The sequence below is a fragment of the Phocoena sinus genome, chromosome 6 (genome assembly GCF_008692025.1).
Source record: "Phocoena sinus isolate mPhoSin1 chromosome 6, mPhoSin1.pri, whole genome shotgun sequence".
Lineage (NCBI taxonomy): Eukaryota > Metazoa > Chordata > Mammalia > Artiodactyla > Phocoenidae > Phocoena > Phocoena sinus.
This window is the reverse complement of record NC_045768.1, coordinates 22,155,719-22,182,585: the sequence shown is the minus strand read 5'-3', so window position 1 is coordinate 22,182,585 and position 26,867 is coordinate 22,155,719. Positions and strand designations below refer to the sequence as shown.

Sequence of the window (26,867 nt, the reverse complement as noted above, 5' to 3'; positions counted from 1 at the left end):
AAAACATTGAGCATAAAAAAATCAACAACTCTTGAGATCCAGCAGAGACCTTAGGTCACAGGGTAAACCACTGCCCCCAGAGTGGGAGAGTCAGACAGATACCGAGAGTCACAAGCTACTGGGGTAGAAGCCTTAGAACAGAACCCACCACGGGACCCAGTGCCAGGGCAGGAACTCTTCACCTGGAGCTGACACACTGCTGGAGGCTCAAACTTGTGGACAAGTTCGAGAGGTAAAAACACCAGGGGGTGCCCAGCCTTAGGGGTGACCCCACCTTTTCCTGAGTTTTTTCTCATGCATGTTATTCCCCCCATATGGGAAGGGGACACAGAAGCACAGGGACTTTAATTTTTTTAATTGAATTTGTAATAGTGAATAAATTTGTTCATTAGATTCAGAATTCAAAAAGCACAAAAGTGTAGTTTTTCTCTTATCCCCCATCTTTCAGGCACACCTCAGTTCTTGTTATTACATCTTTCCAGAGGTTTTATACACACACACACACAATCGCACTTTTTTCTCTTATTTTTTCCTTGTACTCCAATTTGATCCCTCCTCTATTTGGTAGCAGAATTGATCAACAGAACTGACATTTTCATGATACTGAATCTCCCAGTCCAAGAGCATGGTAACTTCCATATGTTCTGTCTTCTTTTGTGTTTCTTAGTCATGTTTCAAAGCTTTCTTCATAATAATCTCTCACATTTTTGTTGGCTTATAAAGATTCCCATATGTTATCTTTTTTTGTAGCTGTTGTGAGCGATAGATTCCTTCCTTGGTCTGCCACGTTAGACCTGCCCGAAGAGGACCAATGGGGGCTCCCCTGAGTCCCTGTACATCAGCAATGGTTATTTCTCCTTGTGTAACCATAAGCCATAGGGGTGGTGATCTTGACTTCAAATTCACTGATTTCTGCAGGGAGGTAGCTAACACTTACTGAGTACCTAATATATGCCACGTGTTATGCTGGTGTTTTAAATAAATGTATAATATGTATGTGAAGCAGATGTTACTGTCCTCACTTTACAGATGAAAAATCAGAAGTTCAAGGTCACAGAAGCAGTAAACTTTTGGACTCGAGAGCCATTATTTTCTACCATAACCCTGAGGGAACTAGAGCAGGCAGTAAGTTCACTTGGCCATTGTTCAATATGAAATTTTCCCTCTCTCTTGCTAATTATATTCCACTTAAATGTATTTTATTAGGTAGATCAGATGCATTACAATTAATGTTTTTTAGATCATGAAGACAGCATACCTTTTACTAAATGATTATAAAGAAACTAAGTAATCATCCAAATGATTTCTAGATTCCATGTGTCATTTTTGTTCATGCTTTCACTATTGCTTCCCCAAATTCTCTCAGCATTCCCATAAATGCAGCTGGCATGCTTTCAAATCCTTCAGTGATGTGTTCATGGTACTGGATTTTACTCTGTATCAAAACAACAACAAATATAATAGATTAATTTCATATTCTAAATTATATACTCTTCTCACTGTAGCAACAAATTTATCAGTACATCGTGGGAAACTTGGAACTAGGAAGTGGAGACCCTGTCCTCTTTGAACTTATAGTCAATTGGGGGGCATGACCCACATACACAGTGTATGTAACAGATTACAGCACACATAAGAGTTTAATAATAGGCGTCAGATCACAGCATAACAATACGAGAAATGTCACAAGGAAGCAATTAATTAATTTCTAAGTAAATTGAACAAAAAATTTAATAATGTAATGATCTCAGAAGAGGCGGAAGCAGATGGAGCAGGGGACATCCTTGCAGGGTATCATCTGTGTTCATCTTTCCAGTAGCCCAATGCTGTAGCATCATTACCTCTATTTGACCCCTGAAGAGGCAGAACCTGTTCAGGAAATGTAAATACAATGGCAGTCTAAAAATATGTCTTCCCTTCAAGCCAAGATTTGTTCAGTAGGTGTTTAACATTCATTTAGGAGTGTGGGAGGGAAGAGTTCATTTAGTGAAGAAGGATTTTCATTTCTCTTTTTTCTACAAGGCACAGTCTACTAAATAGAACTAATTCACATTCTCACATTATTTTAAAGAGGTCTTATGTGGAGACCTAAGTCACCTTATACTATTTTTCCCTAATGTATCCAGTGATGGTTTAGCATCCTTTATGGATTTATGGAGGGACTATTTATTTGCTTGAGCTCACTCAACTAGTATGTAGGGAAGCTGGGATTTGAACACATAACTATCAATAGAAAGCCCCAGCTCATTCCTGTGCTTGAAGAGGCCAAGAACCTGGAAAGGGTCAAAAGCTATAATCAAAAGTTTAGAGGTTAAAAGTAGAGGGTGAATACTAATATAAAATGTTAATAATATGGGAAATTAGGATATAATAGAATACAGGGTATATGGGAACTCTCTACTCTCAGGAATTTTTCTGTAACTCTAAAACTATTCTAAAATAAAAAGTGTATTAAAAAAGGGGGGAGGGCTTCCCTGGTGGCGCAGTGGTTGCGAGTCCGCCTGCCGATGCAGGGGACACGGGTTCGTGCCCCAGTCTGGGAAGATACCACATGCTGCGGAGCGGCTGGGCCCGTGAGCCATGGCCACTGAGCCTGCGCGTCCAGAGCCTGTGCTCCGCAATGGGAGAGGCCACAACAGTGAGAGGCCCACGTACCGCAAAAAAAAAAAAAAAAAAGGGGGGGGAGGGGGCTTCCCTGGTGGCGCAGTGGTTGAGAGTCCACCTGCTGATGCAGGGGACACGGGTTCGTGCCCCGGTCCGGAAAGATCCCACATGCCGCGGAGCGGCTGGGCCTGTGCGTCCGGAGCCTGTGCTCTGCAAGGGGAGAGGCCACAACAGTGAGAGGCCCGTGTATCACAAAGAAAAAAAAAAAAAAAAAAGAAAGGGGGAGGGATGAGAACGAAATAAGTAGAAGAGAGAGAAATTAAACCAATTCACTAGTTACTTAAAACAAAATTATAATTAGGTTCACTTTGTAGGAAGAAAGCATTTGGGACACCAGCACAGTGGTGCCTGCTGTCAGCTGTGATCATGTTTGATTTCACCAACAGGGACAAAGAGGCTACACACTGGGAACTCTAAACGCATCCCACTCTTCCCAGCTCCCTGGAAAGAGCCCAGCCCAGCACTTGGAGAGTGTTAGACTGGGAAAAACGCCAAGCTCCAGGGGATGCCAGGGGAGCCATCTATGTCTTTGAATTTGGAAATGATCAGGAAGCCAGGAGTTAGGAAGTATGGTACCACTTTTCTCCTGGGAAATGAAAATAATGCCACCTTGGTTATTCAGATTTCTGTTGACTAAAACTCCACATGGTGTAAGGTGGGAAAATGATCACAGCTCAGGACAAAGCGATTGGATTCTTCCTCTGGATCTATAAGGCATGGCTATAAGACGACTCCACTCTAGGACCTGGAAGAGCCATGGCAAAATATACGCCCCTCTAACACTCATTCGTCTGGACAATGTTCATCTAGTGCCTATTCAGACTATCCTGGGTGGTGTGGATACATCAGCAAACAAAATGCGTGAATACTGCTGCCCTCGGGGAGGTTACATTCTCATGCGAGGGAGACAGACAATTAAGTGAATTATAGTGTATATTATGTTAAAAGATGATAATTGCTATGGATCAAAGTAAGATAAGGAGGCTCAACCAGTGAAGGGGGATTGCAATATAAAATAGGGTCATGTTCAAAGCTTCCTCATTCAGAAGGCAGTTTTCAGCAAAAACTTGAAGGAGGGGGTGAGAATTAGGTAAGCAATTACGGAGAAGTGGAGGGGTGTGGGGAGAGACAGTAAGCAATGAAACTAGAGAGGTAACGGAGGCCAGATAGTGTCCAGCCTCGCAGGGTTTATTCTAAGTGAAATGGGGAGCTTTGCAGGGTTTTGAGCGTAAGATGACTTGGTGTGATTTATGCTTTAAAAGATCACTCTGGCTGCTGTGTTGGGAATTGTCTGTAGGGGTGAAAAAGTGGGAGAGCAGCTTAGAGGCCACCACAACATCCAGGCCAGACAAGATGGTGGCCTAGACCAGGATGGTGGCAGTGAAGGAGGGGAAACAGGGCAGATTCTGAATGTATCTCCGAGGTTGGGCCACCAGAATTTGCCGACAGATTAGACATGGATATGAGAGAAAGAAAGGAATCAAAGATAATTTCAACGTTTTTGAATTGAGCAACTAAAAAGGTTGTCATAACTGAGACGGTGCGGTCTATATATAGAGCAAGTTTGGCAGGAAAGATCAAGACATTTTCGGTTTTTAACACTTTAAGACAGAGATGGAGAAGCGTATTGCACATCCAAGCACAGCTGCTGAACAGTCTAGAGCTCAGGGGAGAGATCTAGGCTGGAGACAGACAGTTGGGAGCTGTCAGCATACTGATGATATTTAAAAGCAAGAGCGTGGGGCTTCCCTGGTGGCGCAGTGGTTGAGAGTCCGCCTGCCGATGCAGGGGACACGGTTTCGCGCCCCGGTCCGGGAAGATCCCACGTGCCGCAGAGCAACTAAGCCTGTGCGCCACAACTACTGAGTCTGCACTCTAGAGCCTGCAAGCCACAACTACTGAGCCCGCACACTGCAACTACTGAAGCCTGCGTGCCTAGAGCCCATGCTCCGTAACAAGAGAATCCACCGCAATGAGAAGCCCACGCACCGCAAAGAAGAGTAGCCCCCGCTCACCACAACTAGAGAAAGCCCACCTGCAGCAATGAAGACCCAAAGAAGCCAAAAAAAAAAAAAAAAAGAGAGATAAAGAAGGAAAAGTAGGGCTTTGTCCTGAAGCAAAAGAAACTGATGCAAGATGAGCGAGACACGAGAGGGGAACATCCAAATGCTAGATTAGCCTTGCAGAAAGAGTGCTTCTGCGGACGACTCACCCCAGCCATATTTCTCTTGGGTTAAGAAGTGGAGTCCTCATTTTCTCATCTTGGAAGATGATGAAATACTGTTTCTGGGATTGTGCATGCTGATGGGGATGTGGTCTCTTTATTGCGAGTAGAAAACAAATGTGGCATGAGAGCTGGGAGAAACAAGTACTTGCCTCCGAGCTCTCCTAACAGTGAAATATGTTAGAATTTCTGGAGATCAGAGGCAGAGCAGAATCTCACTTGATTAAAATGGAATGGACAAGGCCAGCTTGTCCACAAGGCCAGATAGGTCTCAAAGACCTGAGCCCTGAGCCGCTGAACTTGTAAAGACTAATTGCTTAAAAGCCTAGATCAAGTTACTGTATCCAAAATATTTGGCTGTCGTCAGGAAAATGCATCCTGGACCTCTGCTCAATTGGCAGGAAGATTTCCCAGGACGCTAGCTTAGCATCAATTAGAAAAATATGGGGGGAAAAAGTCCCTAATAAGATTGCCAGGTGCACCTGGAGTATCCTTCTTGGAGAAAGTAGCGTCTTTGATTTTTCACAACCCAACAGGGAATCTACAAGTGGGCCTTCCTCAGCCTCTTCCACTCCCACCCACCTGTCTCAGTGTAGCCGAGGTGTTGTTAACTAGCAGGGTTATAAGGTTTCATTCCCATGAGTGAAGCCCATCATAGAACAAATAACCCATTTATTTGTGGTTGCCTGGATCCTGATGGTAATCTGGAAGATTCCTTTTTGTTCTTTCTCCTTTTTTTTTTTTTTTTTGCGGCATGTGGGATCTTCCCGGACCAGGGTATGAACCCGTGTCCCCTGCATCGGCAGGTGGACTCTCAACCACTGCGCCACCAGGGAAGCCCTTTCTCCTTTTTTTAATTTTTAGACCGCAGGTAAATCTGTAATCTCACCAACAGCACAGAATCATTTGTAGCAGAAACGACTCTGTATGAGGAGTTCAGAAGATCTGCTTTTATTTTGAGTCTGTCGCTAATAGGATTGAAGGAGTCTCTGGTCCTTTTGGCCATCCATCTCCCCATCTGTAAAATAAGAGGCCTATAGGACATCTCTTAGAAAATTGAGATTTAATGAACATAGTTCTCTAGTTGATACTGCTTTTAGACTTATTTGGGCATGGAGGTGGGAGGGGAAGGTCTCAGCATAAGAGAGTGGAGAAGCGGGGGATGGAGGGCCTGGCAGGGCACAGGAGAAGTGAAACAAGGACGTTCTAGGGATGGAGAGAAAACGCATGCCCCTTTCCCTTGTAGTGGAAATTGTCAGTTTGGTGCTGCTGTAGGAAACTCTGCCCACTACTGTCTGAAGGAAATGGCAGCCTGTTTTCCCTTCACCCACATTAAGCCACTGTCTACCCACCCCCAAACCTCCAGCACATCCCGAATATCCTGAAGAACCCTCATTTTTTCCCAGCCAGGACAACGTGTTCTATTTCTAAATCGAATCATGGCTTTTCACAACTTTGCAGAAAACAGTAGGTAAAAAACTAAAACTTTTAATAACTCTGTTTCTTCCATATTTTCAGCGCCTGTTATTTCTCTATGTCAAAATCCAATAAAAGCTGATTTAGCACAAATATACACAATTCTATATTTTTAGTTTAATAAACACTATTTCATCAAGAATATTAGGAAATCTGTTAAATACTTTGATAGTCACTGGCCTACACCATATCTGTGAATCTCCTCCTTGTCCCGTCTTTCTATACCTGTGATCATGTGCGTGAGCTCATTACCTGGGGGAAAGGGGCCGGTTCTGTTATATGTCGAGATGGGCCCACGTATAGCAATAGCAAGTCTTCCAAATTTCTTAATCTGGGGGATAACAACGTTGGAAAACTCTACACCCACCTAAACAGACAGGGAAACAAAAAACCAAAACCTTTAAATAATCTAAACCCTAGAAGACTCAGGAGAATCATTAACTCACAACGATCATTTCACAATACTTGTTTTAGCAGCAATAACACTGATTAAATTAGCACTGCAGGGCAGAAAATTGCAGTTGGAAAGAGACATTAGAAACTAGGCATTTTCATTTGACTGTAGAAATACACCTTATATAACTTGTAAATTTTACTTCATTATCATTTGGGGTTTTCTGACCAGTTCAGTAATCTCATTGCTTTATCTAAAAGTATGGAAAAATAACTCAGAAGCCATATATCAAGAACAAAGTTGGAGGACTCACAGTTTCCGATCTCAAAACTTACTATGAAGCTACATCAATCAAGACAGTGTGAGAACGGAAATATAGATCAATAGTACTAAATTGAGAGTCCAGAATAAGTCCTTACATTTATAGTCAATTGATTTTTGACAAGAGTGCCAAAACAATTCAACAGGGGAAAAAACAGTCTTTTTAACAAATGGTACAGAACAACTGACATCCACATGGAAAAGAATGAAATAGGACTCCTCCCTTACACGATACACAAAAATTAACTTAAAACATGTCATAGGGCTTCTCTGGTGGCACAGTGGTTGACAGTCCGCCTGCCGATGCAGGGGACACGGGTTCGTGCCCCGGTCCGGGAAGATCCCACGTGCCGCGGAGTGGCTGGGCCCGTGAGCCACGGCCGCTGAGCCCGCGTGTCCGGAGCCTGTGCTCCGCAACGGGAGAGGCCACAACAGTGAGAGGCCCGTGTACCGAAACAAACAAACAAACAAACAAAACGTGTCATAGACCTAAATGTAAGAGCTAAAACGATAAAACTCTTAGGAAAAAACCATAGGAGTAAACCTTTGCGACCTTGGATAAGGCGAAGGCTTCTTAGACATGACATCAAAAGCCTAAGCAACAAAAGAAAAAATAAATTGGACTTCATCAAAAATTTAAAACTTTTGTGTTTCAAAGGACACCATCAAGAAAGTGGAAGAAAAAAACAGAAAGTGAAAGCAACTCGCAGAATGAGAGAAAATGTTTGCAAACCCTATACAGGAGATATTATTACTAATGATCCTCACTGTAAGTATATTCCATAATTGAGAACTGGACTACTTGCTAAAATTTATTTATAACCTCAATACTCATAGAGCTTTCCCTGGTCATCTGCAGACATACACAGAGTGGCGAGTGGCAAAAGAGACACAAAGTTCCCAGCTGAGGTCAAAAAAGGCCAAGGGTCTGCCTTCTTTTTTTAGCTCTCATACCGAGATTACCAGAGGATGAAGACAGTAGTGGGCAGTGCAGAGTGGTTCAAGAAGCTCCAGCTCTGGGGCCAGCTGAATGGAGTATGAATCCCAACTGTGGGAGGATTAGTCCTGGGGCAGCCTCAGACAAGTTACTTAACACTTTTAAACAAAAATTTTCTCTTTTAAAATAAAAGAGAAGTTATAGGAAGGACTAAAGATTGTAATCTATGTAAGATATGTGCATGTGTGTGCACCCTTCCAGTAGGAGCAATGGTTCAGTGTTTGTGGTGACTTTATAGAACATAAAGTTCTATAGGAACTTATAGAACAGGAATACTGAGAATTGACTGTATCTGATAAGGGACTTGGGTCCAGAATATATAAAGAACTCTGACAACTCAACAAATAACACAACTGAAAATGGTCAAAGGATTTGAGCAAACATTTCTCCAAAGAAGACATACAAATGGCCAATAAGCGCATGAAAAGATGCTCAACATCACTAGCCATTGGAGAAATGCAAATCAAAACCACAACAAAATATCACTTCAAACTCACTAGGATAGCCACAATCAAAATGACAGATAATAAACGCTGCTGAAGATTTGGAGAAATTGGAACCCTTACAGATTGCTGATGACAATGTAAAATAGTGCAGCCATTTTGCAAAATAGTATGACAGTTCCTCAAAATATTAAACGTGGAGTTACCATATGACCCAACAATTCTGATTGTAGTCAAGAGAAATGAACACATATATCCACACAAACACTTGTACATGAATGGTCATAGCCAGCATTATACATAATAGCCGAGAAGTGTGAATGACTCAATTGCCCATCAACCGATGGATGGATGAATAAAATGTGATATATCCATACAATGGAATATTATTTGGCCATAAAAACAAATGAGGGACTTCCCTGGTGGTGCAGTGGTTCAGAATCTGCCTGCCAATGCAGGGGACACGGGTTCGATCCCTGGTCCGGGAAGATCCCACATGCCGCGGAGCAAATAAGCCCACGTGCCACAACTACTGAGCCTGTGCATCTAGAGCCTGTGCCACCGCAATGAGAAGCCCACGCACCACAACGAAGAGTAGCCCCTGCTCACCGCAACTAGAGAAAGCCTGCTCGCAGCAACAAAGACCCAATGCAGCCAAAATAAATAAATAAATAAATTTATTTTTAAAAATAGAAAATGAAGTAACATTGTAAATCAACTATATTTCAATAAAAATTTTTTTAAAAAAGGAATGAAAAAATGATACATGCTACAATATGGATGGACCTTGAAAACATGCTAAATGTAAGAAGCCAGTCACAAAATATCACTTTTGGGGGGACAAAGGGGAGTGACTGCTAATGAACACAAGCATTTCTTTTCAGGGTGATGAAAATGTTCTAAAGTTGTGGCAAGGGTTGTACAATTCTGTGAATACACTAAAAATTACTGAGTTCTATGCTTTAAACAGGTAAATTATATCTCAATAAAGCTGTTTTTTAAAAAAGGCATATGTGCTTTCCTCATATATTTTTAGATGGAAACTCTAGAAGTAGATTCCCTCATATAGTACTTCATTGCTTTGCTAGTAAATCAGATATTAAGTCCAATTTGTACTTACATTATCAAAATCACAATCATAACTCTCAGGAGAGGCTTTTTGCAAAGTTTCTTCCAAAGACTTCACTGTTTTGTAGTTAAAGGCAACATCAGATCCATACTTTTCAAGGCAGGCAACCCTTTTGTCAGACCCTGCTGCTCCAACAACTTTGAAGCCCTAAATGGGGAGAAAAATGGAAACCATTTATAAACCACAGGCATGGGCCAAGTCTATCCTCCTAGTCTAGAATGGCCAGGTTCCTCCAGAACACCCTCCTAGGTGCTGAGCCACATATATAATGGGCCAACACACCCCCTAGGCGAAATTCATCCCTAAACTAGCCTATGATACAACCCAATCATAACTTCAGCCTGCCTCTGACCACCCCACCGAACCCTCCTATGTTTAGGTGGTTTGCAGCTCATTTCAACCTGCTGGCTTGACTCTCCTGTTTCTTTATGTTGGGGCTTCTTCTCCCTTGCAATGACTTGCATGCTATCTCCTGGTGCAGTGACTCTTTAGACTATAATTTTGGCTCTGCCCTGGGACTCTCATATCAAAGACGGCCCTCCTGGCAACTGCCCCGTGTTCTGTGATTTGGCCCAAAGCATTGGACTAGGTGCGGCCTAATCATAGAGGAACTGGAGTGCATTCTGAGAAGCACTTTCAGGTTGAGACTAGAGATTATATTGGTACATAGAGAGTAGATCTTCAGAAAGCTCTCTTCTATTCTGAAACTATCGTGAAGACCAGAATATCGGCCTCTGTTCACTCTCAATTGGGGAAAGGCCTTTGGGTTCGTACATGTATCTGTACAAACAACTGCCATATACTTTTTCCATTCCTACACGATTCAAGAAAAAACAATTTTGCAAAATCTCTTATCCTTGGTCCTTTTGCCTTCTAACCTTATACTCTCATAAGATGATCTCATTTACTCTTATGACCTCACTACCACCTTCATGCAGATGATTCCCTTGTTTATTAACTCCAGCCATGCCTCTCTCCTGAGTTCCCAATCAGTATTTCCAACAACCTATAACAATCTTCACTTGGAGAGCCTAAGGGGCCTCATAATCAATGTGTCTAAAATGGAATCTTTTTTTTCCCTTGCTTCTTACCTGTTGTTCCTCCTCTATTCTCTATTGTAGTGGGTGATACCACGCAGTTATCCAAACCTGAAACATGTGGGTCAAAGGAGATGCTTTCCTTTCTCTTGTTAGCCACATCCAATCACCAGGTGTTTGTTCTTTTTCAACAAATATCCTTAAAAGCTGCCTCTGACGTCCCATCTTCACTGTCAGGGCATCATAATTTTCATCTGAATTATTGTAAGAGCATCCTAATCTGACTTCTTGTTTCTAGTATTGTGTCCCTATGAACTGTTCACCTCCCAGGGTCAAAAAGATTTCTCTAAAATGCAGAATTAATCATGTCATTCCTCCAAGGATTAAGCACAAACTTCTTAGCATGGCAGTCTCTAATGGAGTTTATAAAAGAATAGGTTTAAGAATGAGTCCTATCAGGACTTCCCTGGTGGTCCAGTGGTTAAGACTCTGTGCTTCCATGGCAGGGGGCATGGGTTTGATCCCTGGTTGGGGAACGAAGATCCCACATGCTGCATGGCATCAGCCAGAAAAAAGAAAAAGATAAGAAAAGGGAGAAAGACGGCTCTTCCCTAATTAAAAAATATGTCCTATCAAATTTTTGAAATAAAAATCCCTTGAAGTTTTAATAAAACATTTAAAATTTGAATTTTGGAAGTATTACTAATTCATTTTGTAAGTTTTAATAAAACATTTAAAATTTGAATTTTAGAAGTATTACTAATTCATTTTGTTAAGTCTAGCATAACCCAAAGCTAAACACTGATAAGTTCCAAACAAAAAACTTTAAACCAAACTCACCTATGAATATAGATGCAAAAATTCTATATAAAATGTTATTAAATCAAATCCAAAAGTATAAATTCATAATACACCATTGGTAAATAACAATTATTTCAGAATGCTATTATGCTTTAACATTAGAAAACTAATGTAATTCCTTAACTGCAAAATTTGCAACCTGTATGACAGCCTCATCTCTTTATTTGTATTCCAAGCTCCCATTAGCACTGGAGACCAGCCCAAACCCTTGGCTGCTGGTTGTAGTCCTGTACTCATCTGTATTCTCCCTAACTCTTTCCCTGGAAACCAGATCCTGCATCCAACATCCAGCCTCTGGCAAAGGATAAGCCAAACCAGATCACCTTGGAACATTTCCACTATGTGATACATACATCCTGACCATGTGTGAGCTGCCTGATGTCTTGTACCCCTACCATCAAATCAGATCTCTTGAGCACAGACACCTGTCCAGATCAGAGGCAATGTTTCCATGCCCTGCGTGCCTCCCATGAGTTAGTTCCCAAGCTGAGGCCCCACCGCTCTGGGCTGACTGCAGTAGCCTTTGCAATAGGGCTGTGTGGGTGATGACTCTTGGTTGGCTGATCTCAAGTCCCTCTTTTAATTGTTAGGGGCAATCATGAAGAAAGGAGATTAAGTTGTAATAAGAAAAGTTCAGTAAAAACTATGAAAATAGTTACTGCTTACAAATTCACTACTCTAGCAGAGGCCATTCCTGACTTGAGACCTGCAGTGTATCAAATTACAATGTTCAGGTCATCTTTGCTGCGCCATTTTCCCCATTCCCCCCACGTTTCTCAATCATTCCCCATCTCCAGCTTCTCAACGAAATCGACTAGTAGACCAAACTCCCTGAGACGACAAAAGGTCTGGTGTGTTCACCTCTGCATTCCCAGGGCACGCTGTGGGCTCTGAGTAAATGTTTGTTACGGAGGAAGACACTTACCTTGAGCTTAGCGATCTGCCCCACAACGGAGCCCATTGCTCCTGTGGCCACGTTAACCAGCACTGTTTCTCCACCCTGCACACCGGAGATGTCAAGCAGACCAGAGTAGGCTGTTAGGCTAAGGGAAGAAAAGTAAGGCTATGGGGATAAATTTGTTTCTTTCTGTATCTCATTTATATATACCCTGAAGGCCTTCTCAGCAGCTCAGTGCCATGGGTCCAGGTAAAAGACAGAAAATATAGGAAATGGATATTACTAGCCACTAATGGTCCACCTCCTCCTTCCTTACCTCCAGGAGAGGAAAAAAGATGATGGGAACTAGGGAGGGAACAGAGAGGTGGCTGGAAGGGGAAAGCATCCTGTCCACCCCCAGGACAAGTTTCAGGGGTGAAAGAAAATAGATCCCCTTAAACTGTAGGGATCCAAGAACAGAGAGCTTATGCCTCATTCCTATGTAAGTTCTAGGGAGATGGAGAGCTTCATGGGGAAAGCCTCCATGACATCATAAACAGATATAACGGTATATGGTGTCTAGGCCTGAGAGGGTCAGGAAGAAACACCTTGAACTTCCCATGGCTCCAGAGTGGTATGAAAGAACATCTGCAGTCTCCCCACCTCATCCCTAGTGAGATGCCGAAGTTAGCTTGCAGGGAAACGACTAGTGGGCCTGCAAAGATGCAGCTCACATAGCACCAATGGGGATTATTAGGTCAAGAAACCACCACACTTCAGTGGATTTCCAGCTTGGAAGGGGATGTGGCTGAGGACTCAATGAGAAAAGTTACACTTTTTTTTTTTTTTTTTTTTTTTTTGCGGTACGCGGGCCTCTCACCGCCGCAGCCTCTCCCGTTGCGGAGCACAGGCTCCTCCGGACGCGCAGGCTCAGCGGCCATGGCTCACGGGCCCAGCCGCTCCGCGGCATGTGGGATCCTCCCGGACCGGGGCATGAACCCTCGTCCCCTGCATCGGCAGGCGGACTCTCAACCACTGCACCACCAGGGAAGCCCGAGAAAAGTTACACTTTGAGAGGGGGGGACCAACGCACAAGTAAGATCAAAAGCAAGAAGTTGTCCCCCCTCTACTGGGTTTGTGTTAGCCCTGTGAGCTTTGCATCAACCCTACGGAGAAGACAAAGGAAATTATGAGTTTTAAACCTGAAATGATGGGAGAAATCACTGGCTTAACAGAGGTTTTATTTTATTACACCAGTTTGAGATAGAAATGAAGTACAGGAGTAGAAAAATTTTAAGTTCTATTTTCTCACCCCTGAGTCTGAGCCCATGAAATCTGTACCCATTACGGTGATTGTTAAGCCACTGGCAAAATTTCAGACAATTCACATAAAGTCATTTCTGGGTAAAACAAACTACACGTTGGCGTGACTTAAGCTTATTCAGCCGTGACTACATGTGAGGGCTCGTTAGAATTGGGCATTGAAGGGAAAGCAGTGAAAGGCAAACAGCACTTCTTCTGAGGATCCAAATATCTAATATTCCCTTAACCCACTGTTTTCAAAAGATGGATGGAACACCACTTGTCTCAGAATCACCTGGAGCTTTATTAAAAATTTAGATTCCCAGACCCTGCCTCAAACCCACTGATTCAAAAATACTGGGATGTGGATATATGAATTTGAATAGGACTCTAGGTGATTCTTATGAATGCAAGCAACTGAGAACCACCGCCTTAATGAATGCTGATATCCGAGTACGCTAGGCAAGTTAGCCTAACTCCCAAAGAGAAGCAGAAGGTACATTTTCAGATTGGGTCATTCCACCCATGACAGCCCGTACACCCCCTCCCCCAGTCTCCCGTCTAGATGGTTGCAAAATCAGCTTTCAGTTAGACATACTGACCTAAGATGTACAAGGTCTTTCCCAAACATCACCTCCTTTTAAAAGTAAAATGGAGATAGGATGAAGAAGTCAGCAGTAAAGAAATCCTAGAGGGAAAATGAAAGGTATGCTTTGGACGAAGGGGGACTGGATAGAATCAACAGGTTAGAGAGCAAAACACTTGAACTCTTCCAGCTTAACAAGAAGACAGAGATCCTATAGAAGGAAATAATGCAATACTTTGGGAGGATGTTAAATCTTTGGAGCCTGGACAGCTGAAAGACCCTAGGTTTCAAAGTTCAACTTCTTTTATAGTTTATAGTAGAAGTTCCAGCATTCTGGAAGGGTTGACCCATCCCACTGGTAAGGGCGCATAATGGCAGGAATTGTCAAAGAATTGGTGTGCTGCTCATGGAGGCTAGAAACATGGCATATGTAACCCCACCCCCTCAGTCTTTGAGAACCACTGGTATAAGCTGATTACCTGGAGTAGAAGCATACTCCTTAGGGGCTTGAAATGGGTGAATGAGAAATATACCCACAAATGAATACATTATCCTCTGTTTTTAGAATTCAAATCTCCTAATGTTTTACCAATTATTTTCTCTCCAGCTAAGTCACGGGAGACTGGCTCCTTGGTTTCCTCATGTCCACCTTCATCCCCATGCTCCTACCCCCAGCTCACCATTTAGAGAAGGATGGGTGGGATAACAAGGTGGGAGAGGAAGAGCTCTCACTAGTAGAGGGTACAGGCAGGCAGGACAGACCGGAAAGGGCCGTCATTCTGTTTAATGCCTTAAGCATCCTCTAATTTCACAATGTTGTCTCTTGGCTGTGGCAATTCTGAGGAGCTCAAATCCTGTGTGTTATATGAACTTGGGGGGTATGGGACTGGTTTTGCTGGAGGCTGATCATTTGGGGATATATATATTTCCCTTTCATTCTTTAGAAGTCCTTCAAAGGGTGAAAAGAAAGAGGGAGGAAGGGTGGGAAGAAGGAATGAAGAAAGAAAAGGATCACACAACCTGGAGAAATTACTTAGAGAAACTTTCAAGGCTAGGAAAATTTGGGGGACTTCAAAGGGAATTCAGGTGACCTTGCTTCTCCAGGACATGAGAGGAAAACTTGAGGTGCAAAGTGCAGCTGGGCCCTGGAGGGCAGACACAGGATGAACTGACCAGGAGTCTTCCTGAGGGATAAGGCCAAGAGACACTTGAGTGTTTTAAATCTGCACCACACTGACTGTACAACTATACTGGGATTCATCTCGGTTATTTAAACTTCAGATCCCCTGACACCTCTGGAAACTCAGATGTGGAAAGGAGGTGAGGTATCAGAGACAGTACAGAAAGGCCAAGGTACACTGAACTCTTTTTCCCTTTTTAGACTCTGAAATGGAAGCAGACATGAGTGAGGGGTGAAGCCAAGACCTTTCCAGGGACAGAAGGAGCTGGTTTCTTTGTGTCATACCGTTTACAGAGGCTTGAGAGGGACTGTGCTTCCTCTCCCTCCCATGCTGCCCCTCACCGGCACTTTCTCTTTGTACCTGATTTCCCCTCTCTCTCCTTCAGTCCCAAGGCTAACTCTAGCCCCTTTCTTCCCTTCTTAGTCCCATCATCCTTTCTAATCAGCCCCTGAGCCTAGAACGTCTCGAGTCTCTTCTCGTTGATCAAGTTCTGGACCAACCATTTTGGAAAACCAGGATATCAGGTATTCAAATGAGTGAAATAAACCCATGAAACTCACCTGGGCATGCCAACCATTCCCAGAGCCAAAGACAGTGGTAACGTGTCTGGCCACTCTGCAAGCAGCTTTTCCAGGTCTTTCCCATCAGAAATGGAGTGCGCCGTCCAGCCGGAAGGAGCCACTACAGTTGTTCCTATTGGGAAGGCTGAGTTTTTACTTTCCACAACCCTGAAAGAGACAGCACATTCAGACACGGGAAACCCCTTTCCTTTCAAGGGAGTCCGATGCTGCATGGTTAGTGGTCACAAAGGGGTATTGAGTTTCATGTTCCATGATTTAACACCCTACCACATCTCTCCATCTGAATTCTTAGCCATTGGTGCCTCCTCCTCAAGGAAAAATATGGGCCCTCAGAGAGGAATTCTCAACTGGTCCAGCATCTGTCCCTGTCATCACTCACTCTTCTCTCTAAGCAAGAGGTGTTCATCCTCTGTCTCAAGGTGACCTGGACATCAGCCTCTTCTCTTCTTCAGAGGCTACCCTCCATTTCTTAGCCCTTCCTCTCTTTTGAATCCTCAACATTCTCCTCTCTTACTGTCCCTATCTTACAATCTCATCCTATCTCTACCTCGTCTCTCTCTCTCCTTTTTTTTTTTTGTTTGTTTGCATTACACGGGCCTCTCACTGCTGTGGCCTCTCCCGCTGCGGAGCACAGGCTCCGGACACGCCGACCCAGCGGCCGTGGCTCACGGGCCCAGCCGCTCCGCGGCATGTGGGATCCTCCCGGACCGGGGCACAAACCCTCGTCCCCTGCATCGGCAGGCGGACTCTCAACCACTGCACCACCAGGGAAGCCCCTCCCTCTTCTTTTAACAGCCAAATCTCTTCACTTCCCATTCACTTGATAACCCAATGCAACCTGCCTTCCACCCCCACTGTTGGAAGCAACCTAAATGTCCATCAAGAGAGGAATGGATAAAGAAGATGTGGTACATATTTACAATGGAATATTGCTCAACCATAAAAAGGAACAAAACTGGGTCATTTGTAGAGATGTGGATGGACCTAGAGAGTGTCATACAGAGTGAAGTAAGTCAGAAAGAGAAAAATAAATATCGTATATTAACGCATATATGTGGAATCTAGAAAAATGGTATAGATGACCTTATTTGAAAAGCAGAAATAGAGACACAGATGTAGAGAACAAATGTATGGATACCAAGGGGGAAAGCGGGGGGGTGGGAGGAATTAGGATATTGGGATTGACACATACATACTATTGATACTATGTATAAAAGAGACAACTGATGGGAACATACTGTATAGCACAGGGAACTGTACTTAATGCACTGTGGTGTCCTAAATGGGAGGGAAACCCAAAAGGGAGGGGGTATATGTATATGTATGGCTGATTCGTTTTGCTGTGCAGTAGAAGCTAACACAACATTGTAAAGCAACTATACTCCAATAAAAATTAATAAAAAAACAAAACAAAAAAACATAAGCCAGGTACCACTGGGTACTTGTTACCCAAAACACTAGATACACAAAAAGGGATGCTAGTTAACATTTGGAAACATATTTTTTTCACTTTAGATTTTTTTTTTTTTTTTTGTGGTACCCGGGCCTCTCACTGTTTTGGCCTCTCCTGTTGCGGGGCACAGGCTCTGGACGCGCAAGCTCAGCAGCCATGGCTCATGGGCCTAGCCGCTCCGCGGCATGTGGGATCTTCCCGGACCGGGGCACGAACCCGTGTCCCCTGCCTCAGCAGGCGGACTCTCAACCACTGAGCCACCAGGGAAGCCCTCACTTTAGATTTTAATCTCTACCAATCAGCTATGAAAAAAATTATTTAAAAGAATGATGGCTGCATTGTTTACCTAGGCAAAAAGTTACTGAGTCAGTGGCCAGTGAAAGCGTTTATTCTCTCCTCTCCCTGAACTGTTTACTGAGTACACACGTTTGAGTCGACTGCAGATTACCTAAATTAAAAGAATATAGATAGGGCTTCCCTGGTGGCGCAGTGGTTGAGAGTCCGCCTGCCGATGCAGGGGACATGGGTTCGTGCCCCGGTCCAGGAAGATCCCACATGCCACGGAGCGGCTGGTCCCATGAGCCATGGCCACTGAGCCTGCGCTTCCGGAGCCTGTGCTCCACAACGGGAGAGGCACAACAGTGAGAGGCCTGCGTACCGCAAAAAAAAAAAAAAAAAAAAAAAAAAGAATATAGATAAAGGAAAGGCAAGAAAACCTAATTTTAGTCTTAGCGTCTTTCTCTACCCAAATTATTTGCCAGTAGTGAAATGGAGAAATTCGAGCTTGGCTTCTTTCTTCTTTTAAGTTTTTGGGAAGGAATTCTGGTGAACAATGAGAGGTAAATTGTGCACATGAAGATAGGGGATGGTTGTAAAGTAAAGGGGCCAGTGTAATCCCTCACTGCTCTGCTCAGACTTTCGCCTGAAAAAGATGAGCATCCGTGAATCCCATCACTGACATCCTTCTAGGAGAAACGGGGAAGCCATAGCATTTTGAATCAGCTGGATATTTTAAAAGATTGACCACATCAAACTAGAGTCCAGTGCACAACATAAGAATTTTCTGGAGGAAAATAATACCTCATATAAGGATCCACAGTGAAGAACAAAGCTTCCAGCAGGACCTCTACAAAATAAAGCATTCCACAGGCAATTAGAAACCCTGGCCTGATGCCTTGTCTCTGGCCTTCTAAATAAACACAGACAATCTCTCTGCTTCAGGGTTGCCCTCTCATCTGTGCTTTCTACTGAAGAGCCAAAAAGAGCTCTCACCTTGGGCTCAGTCCAGTTAATAAAAGTAAAAATTATTTTTTAAATTTTTAAATAAAATTTAAAATTATGTTTATTTACTCAGCACTCACTCCATGCTTTACATAGATTATTTCATATGATGTTCTGAACAATTATTGTTTCCATTTTATTTAAGCTTAGGTTAAGTATCTTGACCAGGGCCACATTTGTAACCACTGTGTTACAGGGCTCACATAGGGTTTTATTACCAGCCTCAGTTAGTATTAAAAAATACATGCATTTTGCTGGAGTGACCCTCATGCACCCATCCTCTGGAATTTTGGTTCTGAGTTCTAGGTTATCCCAACCTAGATGGGATCGATAACTTTGCCATGCTACTTGATTGCATGCCCTTTTCTCAAAGCTTACCTACCTGAAAATAGCCCTTAAAGACACCCTTTAGCAAGTGCTCTGCAAAGCTTATCTCCAAACATGTGATGGGATGTGTCGCCATTTCTCTCCCTTCAATTACTGCAGGGATATTGTCTGCTCACAGGGATAGTCTGAGGTCTTCACACTGCTGCTAGGCAGTTCTTACCCTACTGTCATCGTGGGGCTCACTGGGACAGAGAGGAAATACTCCCCATGGGCTAGCGAAAGTCAGGAGGAACAATGCACCCAAGCATGCGTTTCAGTTACCAAGGGAAGTAGAGGGATCTTCTAACATGACATTGAGGCTTCACACACACAGCCTTGAAAAGGTCTCTGCGGCCGTTTGCAAAAGGGCCACAGATACCACCCATCCCTGTGTGTGGGCTTCTTTGCTGTCCTCCCATCAAGAAGTCTACTGCCACACCTTGAATCTGGGCTTGCTTTGATGAACATCATATTAGCAAAGATGATATAAGTAGAGGTTTGAAAAGTGCTTGCATATTGGATCTTGCCAATTCTTGCTGCTCTAGATTTATGAAATCACAGTGAAAACAAAGAGCTCAAACCAGCCAGCTAGAGAGGCCACATAGAGGAGAAGTGAGGCGTGCACCTGAGCAGAAAGCCGGCTAACATGACATGTGAGTGATGACCATCCTAAGTTAACCGTTTAGCCCAGATGAGACCTACACAAGGCCCACAACTTAATCCAGCCCAAACTGCCAACCCACAGAATTGTGAACTAATAAATGATTGTTGTTTGAAGTCAATAAATGTGGAGGTAGTTTGTTACCCAGCAAAGGCAAACTGATATAGTCTCTTCCAACTTAAATCTAATGAGTATGACTTACCTCTATTTTTTAAGGGTGGGAGTTCGACCGTCTTCAATTCAAAGTCACTATTAGTAGGGTGGCCTACGAAGTGTTTCTTCAGGGTCCAGCTCTTAGCATGAACCATCCTGAAGCTCCTAGAACACAGTAAACATGTAGTCAATGCCATGAAGTGACTGGATTCTTATGGTTCCCTAAGTGTTGCACTGAGGCCGCACAGCAGGGTCTACCCGTCATCAACTTTATCATTATCATTTAATGTCAATCACGTTTATTTAGTAGTATTCACTGTTTCTATTGGTGTGTTAAGCACGTCATACTTATCATCTCAGTTTACCCTCGTAATTTCCCTATAAGATAGGTATTATCATTGCCAGTGCACAGTTGTGCAGAAGAGGAAACTGAGGCTACCTTAGAAATCTCCAAGGCAAGGAACAATGTTAACCCACAAATTCTTCCTAGCCACTGCTAAGGTTTCGCTAGGGCGCTGAACAACTACCTGGAGTGCAAATATTCCATTTCTCTCCTCATATGAAGCGAATTCTAAGGAAAAGCATCAAACACAAAGAACCGACGTCCATGCACATCTTTTCCCAGGGCCAGAGCGCTGCGTTCTAAGGCAAGCAGTCTCAGGAACACCTGACAACCGCCGGGTGGCGCTGCGCTCAGCCCCATTTTCAGGCGCGAGTTTTCTTTGGCACCAACGGGGAAATCAATTTGGGTCTGTTTCGGTTTAAACTTGCCTGCAGACAAGGCCAAGAGAAGATGATTCAGGCGGCCCTGAGCTCTCAGGGCATTTTCCTTGGAGCGATCGAGGTCGTTCGACCCGAAACCTTCCTGTTCCTACTTGTCTTTTTTTCCCAAAAAAGGCAGCCGCTGAGAATTCTGGACTCGCCATAAGTCCAGAAGCACCCGTGGAAAGGGCGCGACTGCAGAGGCAGGCGAGGATCAGGACGAGCCCCCCTCTCCGCCCCGCTAGAGGAAGGGGGCCAGGTGTGATGCCCGGCCCAGGCGCACTCGCCCCCGGATCCCACCTCCTCGCCGCGCCCATACCCGTCCGTTAAATGAATTCCGACCCCTGCCTTTCTTCTCCTTCCACACTTGTCCCACTTTTGTAGTCCCGCACGTTCCTTCGCCAGCCCCCTCCCAGGTGCAGGCAGCTATGCCAGGCACCCAAAATACTGCCAGGCCACGCCCTTCCCTCCGGCAGCCGTCTCCGATCTCTCCAAGAACCTGCACGGGCCAGGAAGCATCGGCCCGGGCATCCTGCTTCCAGGTTTCTTCCGAGGGCAAGACGCAGAGGTTACTCAGCACTAGGAGAGGGCGAGCAGCACGCAAACGCTCCGCCACAGGGGAGTCTAGATTCTAAAACTGTGGGGTGGGGATATTTACTTACCAACGTCCGCAGGCTCCATTATCTGAAGCAGGGAGTTGGGACTGCGCAGCGGAACTCCGGAAGTCGGGATTTACGGCCGGTCGGGGCCCGGGGAGGGTCAGGAGGGAAACCCAGGGATCGAGGGGTGTGTGTGTGTGTGTGTCTCCAGGGATCGAGGGGTGTGTGTGTGTGTGTGTGTGTGTGTGTCCAGGGATCGAGGGGTGTGTGTGTGTGTGTGTGTGTCCAGGGATCGAGGGGTGTGTGTGTGTGTGTGTGTGTGTCCAGGGATCGAGGGGTGTGTGTGTGTGTGTGTGTGTGTGTGTGTGTGTGTCCAGGGATCGAGGGGTGTGTGTGTGTGTGTGTGTGTGTGTGTACCTGGGGAGCACGGGGACGAAGGCGGGTTCCCCCAGCGGCCGCGGCCGGGGGGCTCCTCCTCAGTCCCGCAGCTTGCCCGGCGTCCCCGCCCCGACCCTGGCACTCGGGTGCTGGCCCGGTGCCCGCCTGCCCCCCAGTCTCCCTGATGAACACCTCTTTACCCTGCAAGAGCCAATTCAAGGCTCACCTACTCAGTGAGTCTCAGACTCTCCCGGGCAGGAGTTAGCGCCCCTGCAGCTAGGGCGCCCTACCCCGCCGCAGCCCTGCAACACCCAGCCCTGGGTAGGGCCTTTCCCCGCCGACTCCTGGAGGAAAGGTGGATCCAGGGAGGCGGTGTGCTTAAGGCAAAGGTGCCCGGGCTCGGTTCCAAGCCTGCGGCCACCACTTCCTAACGGTGCAGCTCTGAATGAGCTACTTAACCCCTTCCTGCCTAATTGACCCATCTGCAAGATAGGGATAAGAGTAGTGCTTTATGAAAATTAAGTCTTTTTAAAGAATAAAATGAGTTAACACCAAGTGCTTAGACTAGTACTGGCGCGTGGTAAGCTCAATAAACACTAGATCCCGGTAACAATCTTTTGACTTCCCCACTGGCCCTGAGTCAGTCCCAGGCACCCCACACTGCATCATTCAATCGTATACCCCCAACTCCGAGCCCAATCCTGGTCGGTCATATAAACAGTGAAATAATGCAAAGATGTTTAAAGAACACTGCCCCTTCTCCTGCATTACCCTCTCCGAAAGGTAACAGATGTTACCAGTCCAGTGTTGACCCTTTCCCTCTCTTCTCCACAGTCGTTCAGACATATACACTTAGAAGGTTCCCCGCCCCCCGCCCCGTTTTCACAAACACGTGATCATTCTAAAGCTGGTACTCTGCATCTTATTTTTTATTTTCCCAGACTGAAAATCTTAGGCCTGGGTTATCTAAATCAGAGATAGGATTCTTTTTAACAAGGCACTGAGTGACAGATTCAGAACTCCAAGAGGATAGCGTTAAGTAATATCAGATGTTAGCTATACAGTATTGCCAGATTCGCAGGAAAGACTGTTTGCTGGCTTCAAAAACTTTCCACAAGAGTTGAAAGAAATGTGGATGTCTCTGAAAGAGTGTATATTGGATTGCTAGGGCTGCCATAACAAAATACCATAGACTCGGTGGCTTAAACAACAGACGTTTATTTCCTCATGGCTATGGAGGCTGGAAGTCCAAGATCAAAGTGTTGGCAGGTTTGGTTTTTCCTGAACCCTTGCTCCTTGGCTTGCAGATGGCGGCCTTCTTTCTGTGTCTTCACATGGCCTTTTCTCAGTGCACATACATCCCAGGTGTCTCTCTCTCTTCTTTAAGGACACCAATCATATTGGATTATAACCTTACCTAACAGTCTCAGTTGGATTTAATCATCTCTTTGAAAGCCCTGTCTCCAGGGACTTCCCTGGTGGCGCAGTGGTTAAGAATCCGCCTGCCAATGCAGGGGACGTGGGTTCGAGCCCTGGTCCAGGAAGATCCCACATGCTGCAGAGCAACTAAGCCCGTGTGCCACAACTACTGAGCATGTGCTCTAGGGCCCGCGAGCCACAACTACTGAAGCCCGCGTGCCTAGAGCCCGTGCTCTGCCACAAACAGAAGCCACCGCAATGAGAAGCCCACACACTGCAACGAAGAGTAGCCCCCGCTCGCCTTCCTGTAGCAATGAAGACCTAAAGCAGCCAAAAATAAATAAATTAAAAAAAAAAGCCCTGTCTCCAGATACATGGATTAGAGCCCACTCATATGATCTCGCTTAAACTTAATTACCTCATTAAATTCCTATCTCCAAAAATGATTATATTCTGAGGTTCTAGGTTTGGGGTTTCAACACGTGAATTTTGGGAGAACATAATTCAGCTCATAACAGAGTGTATGGGTAAAGTGTGGTGGATGTACACTGGGAGGTATTACACAGCTATCAGAAGCACTGGGCTAGATGGACATAAAGCAACCTGGATGGATCCTAAAAACACAATGCTGCATGAGAAAAGAAAGGAACAGAAAGAAGTGTATGACCCGATATCACTTCTATAAACTAAAAGTATGAGCCCTCAGTGAACATTATGCAAGAACATTTACAAAAAATACAAACTACATATTAAATACATCACAATAGTTGCCTATGGTATCAGGAGGAGAAGAGTAGGGAATGGGGATTGCTTTTTAAAGGCACATAAATTAATGAGAGACAGAGGGAGAGAGAGAATTTGGCAGACCAGTGGTGATAATACACTGTAAACTCTGATGAGTATGAAGAACTCAACCCTCTGGCCCTCAGTCCAAAATGAAATATGCGCAGTGAGGAAATCAAGACACCCCTCCCCCATCTTCTTAGCAGAGGGTAGAGAGAGGTTTTGCTACAGTCCAGTGCCATGGACACAAGACAACCTGCTTCCCTCTTTTTATCTGAGACATTGGCCCAAGTGGTGACATCCAGTTGCAACATATGCTTTCCCATTTGTGGCTCAGAAAATGTATGGTTTCCTCTATTCTCTAAGAAATATTGCAAAGTAACCAAAGTAATAAGTATGTACACTTAATGGCAGAGAGCCAGATATAAAAAGATTTCATGCCTGGTATATCCAGTGGCAGACCATGTTGGCTGCCTGTCCAATATCCAATATCCTCTTTGTCCTTCCTACATACATACCCTAATTTTGTTTAGGGTAGCCGTGTACCCAGTTAAAGAACTCTGCTTCCAGGCTCCTTTGTGGCTGGGATTTTGACATAGTTCTGGTCAATGAGACAAGCAGAAATCTAATGGGTAGGGCTTTTAGGAAACATATTGTTTCCCAGTTAAAATAAAAAGGGAGAAACTCAATAGACATGCATCTTTTGTCCTTTGTCTTTCTTCCTGCCTGAAATGTGGAGATGCTGCCCAGTGGTGCAACAAACATTTTGTGACCATGGAGCCACTCACGACAGGTGGCAGTAGAGAAAGGGAAAAGATGTCTGGTTTCCTAAGTAGTTGCATGAGCCCTGGACTTCCTTCTTTGGACTCCTTGTTACATGAAAACAAAAAGTGCTTTTTAAGCCACTGTAGTTTGGGTTTCTGGAACCACTGAATCCAGCCCTGACCCCCTGCAAATGGAGCAGGTGAGCCTGTGCCTCCCTGGTTCCCTGGTGAGAATTGATGAAGTCCATCCTTCTTCCAGATGAAGAGAGGAATATCATGGCAATTGGTCAGGAAGTCCCCTCTGCCTGTGAGGTGTGTTTCCAAAGCTTACCTGGCGTATGTGGCATATGTGGAGTGGATTTTAGGGAAACATCTGTCACGTCCACTACACTATTAAACAGGATTGTTGTAAAGATTGTGTGACATGGGACATAAAGGACTGGCGAGTAGCAAGCCCCCTAAACACCTTCCTTCCTCTCTTCTCTATCATGACTTTTTAAAAATTAAATATTTAAAAATATTGAGCTGTGAACAAAGCATGTTTCAGGTATATCAGAGAATCAGAGATGAGAAAGACACTCTTTGTTACTGGACACTGGCAGTGTTAACAAAATCACTGGTGTGAAGAGTCTTTGGAAAGCAATAAGAATTATAGCAATAAAGTGCCTGGAACAAAGTATCCCTCAAACATTTACTCACTTTTTGTTTTTTTTTTTAAAAAAAACATTTACTCACTTGATTTCAAATAGAAGGTATGGATAAGATTTGGCCACACCAGGTCAAACAGGATCCCAGTCATTGTGACTCTGTCAGGCTTAATCACTGAAATTTGCCAAGTCATGGTGATTAAGCTAAGTCATGGTGGTTAAGTCATCACAGACAGAATTAGAATGTGGGGAAAAGGTCAAGGGAGAGCATTTTCCCTTACTTTGCTCTGAGACAAAACCAAATTCAGTTCAGCCCTCCAGCCTTAGGGTTCTGAGAGCTCTGATCTAGCTAGCTGAGGGAACAATTCACTGTCAAATACAATCACAGAAGTAATAAGAGAATGCATCTTGTCAAATAATTCAGACAATACAGATGCCTACAGTGTAAGAAGCAAAAGTCCTTGTTCTCTGTTTGGGGAGGATTCCTTCTGACGTTTTTCTATGGCAACGCACTTTCAGAATAGACACTCATCTCCTCTTCCTTCTATACAACTTCCATTGCATTGGCCTGGTAAGATAATGCTTGGGAAATAATTATAAAACTGGGTAGTAATATTATTCTCATGATTGAAAGAGCCCCTTAATACATGTAAGACACTGCATTTCAGGAGAGGATGATTATGCCTCTTCCCACAGTACTAGGAGATACATTGGTGCAGCACCATCTGTGAGCCTTATCCTAGAGAAGAGCTTGGTACCTAGTATTTCTTGTCCTTATAACACTTCAGGGAAGCACTTGTTCTTATTATCTTCCTCAGAGCCTAAGGAAACTGAAGTTCTAAGAAGTAAAATAACTTAGACACAATCACATAGCTAGTCAGTCGCAGGGTTGAGATTTGAATCTGAGTTAACAAGCTCCAAAGCCCCATACTTTTCACTGTTCTGTCTTACTTTCCAGTACAGGCAAGACGGATTCCTCTAATAGGTAAGAGCAAATTTAGGAAAGGTCATACTTATGGGATATCTGTAAACTATGATTAGTAATGTTATTTTATTCTTTTTCCTTTTTAAAATATTTATTTATTTTGGCTGTGCCAGCTCTTAGTTGCAGCACGTGGGATCTTTTAGTTGCAGCATGTGGACTTCTCGGTTGTGGCATGCAGACTTCTTAGTTGCGGCATGCAAACTCTTAGCTGCGGCAGGCATGTGGGATCAGTTCCCTGACCGGGGTTTAAACCTGGGGCCCCTGCATTGGGAGAGCAGAGTCTTACTCACTGGACCACCAGGGAAGTCCCAAATAATGTTATTTTATTTTATTTATTTTTTAATTTTTTTAAATTTTTTGTGGCACGTGGGCCTCTCACTGCTGTGGCCTCTCCCGCTGCAGAGCACAGGCTCCGGACGCGCAGGCTCAGCGGCCATGGCTCACAGGCCCAGCTGCCCCACAGCATGTGGGATCTTCCCGAACCAGGGCACGAACCCACGTCCCCTGCATCGGCAGGCGGACTCTCAACCACTGCGCCACCAG

The 26,867-nt window shown here is 44.4% G+C and overlaps 1 protein-coding gene across 5 annotated transcripts; it reads right to left on the bottom strand.

Annotated features, from left to right (window-relative positions):
* On the bottom strand, positions 1-21,350 carry PTGR1 (prostaglandin reductase 1). Of its 5 annotated transcripts, none has more exons than XR_004350428.1 (8): positions 20,759-21,350; positions 20,037-20,152; positions 18,607-18,652; positions 16,053-16,220; positions 12,472-12,589; positions 9,640-9,795; positions 4,877-6,731; positions 1,301-1,435 (listed from the first exon to the last, which is right to left on the bottom strand). XR_004350428.1 is itself a non-coding variant. In XM_032635479.1 (8 exons), the coding sequence occupies exons 1-8, from the start codon at positions 21,064-21,066 to the stop codon at positions 1,431-1,433; spliced, it is 1,032 nt and encodes a 343-aa protein (XP_032491370.1). In that variant the 5' UTR covers positions 21,067-21,350; the 3' UTR covers positions 1,301-1,430. The 5 variants fall into 5 exon arrangements, 2 of the variants coding, with proteins under 2 accessions (XP_032491371.1, XP_032491370.1); XR_004350429.1 differs by having other exon boundaries at positions 12,472-12,553; XR_004350430.1 differs by lacking the exon at positions 20,759-21,350 and adding an exon at positions 20,515-20,609.
* Positions 21,351-26,867: the final 5,517 nt, after the last annotated feature.

Bases quoted from the DNA above. Each gene is read 5' to 3' on its own strand.
- PTGR1 (XM_032635479.1), bottom strand. From the start codon at position 21,066: ATGGGCGCGGCGAGGAGGTGGGATCCGGGGGCGAGTGCGCCTGGGCCG. The intron at 20,153-20,758 runs GCAAGTTTAAAC...ACTGTGTTCTAG, and splicing joins TCTCTTGGCCTTGTCTGCAG to GAGCTTCAGGATGGTTCATG. The intron at 12,590-16,052 runs GTGAGTTTCATG...TTCTTCCCTTAG, and splicing joins GGAATGGTTGGCATGCCCAG to CCTAACAGCCTACTCTGGTC.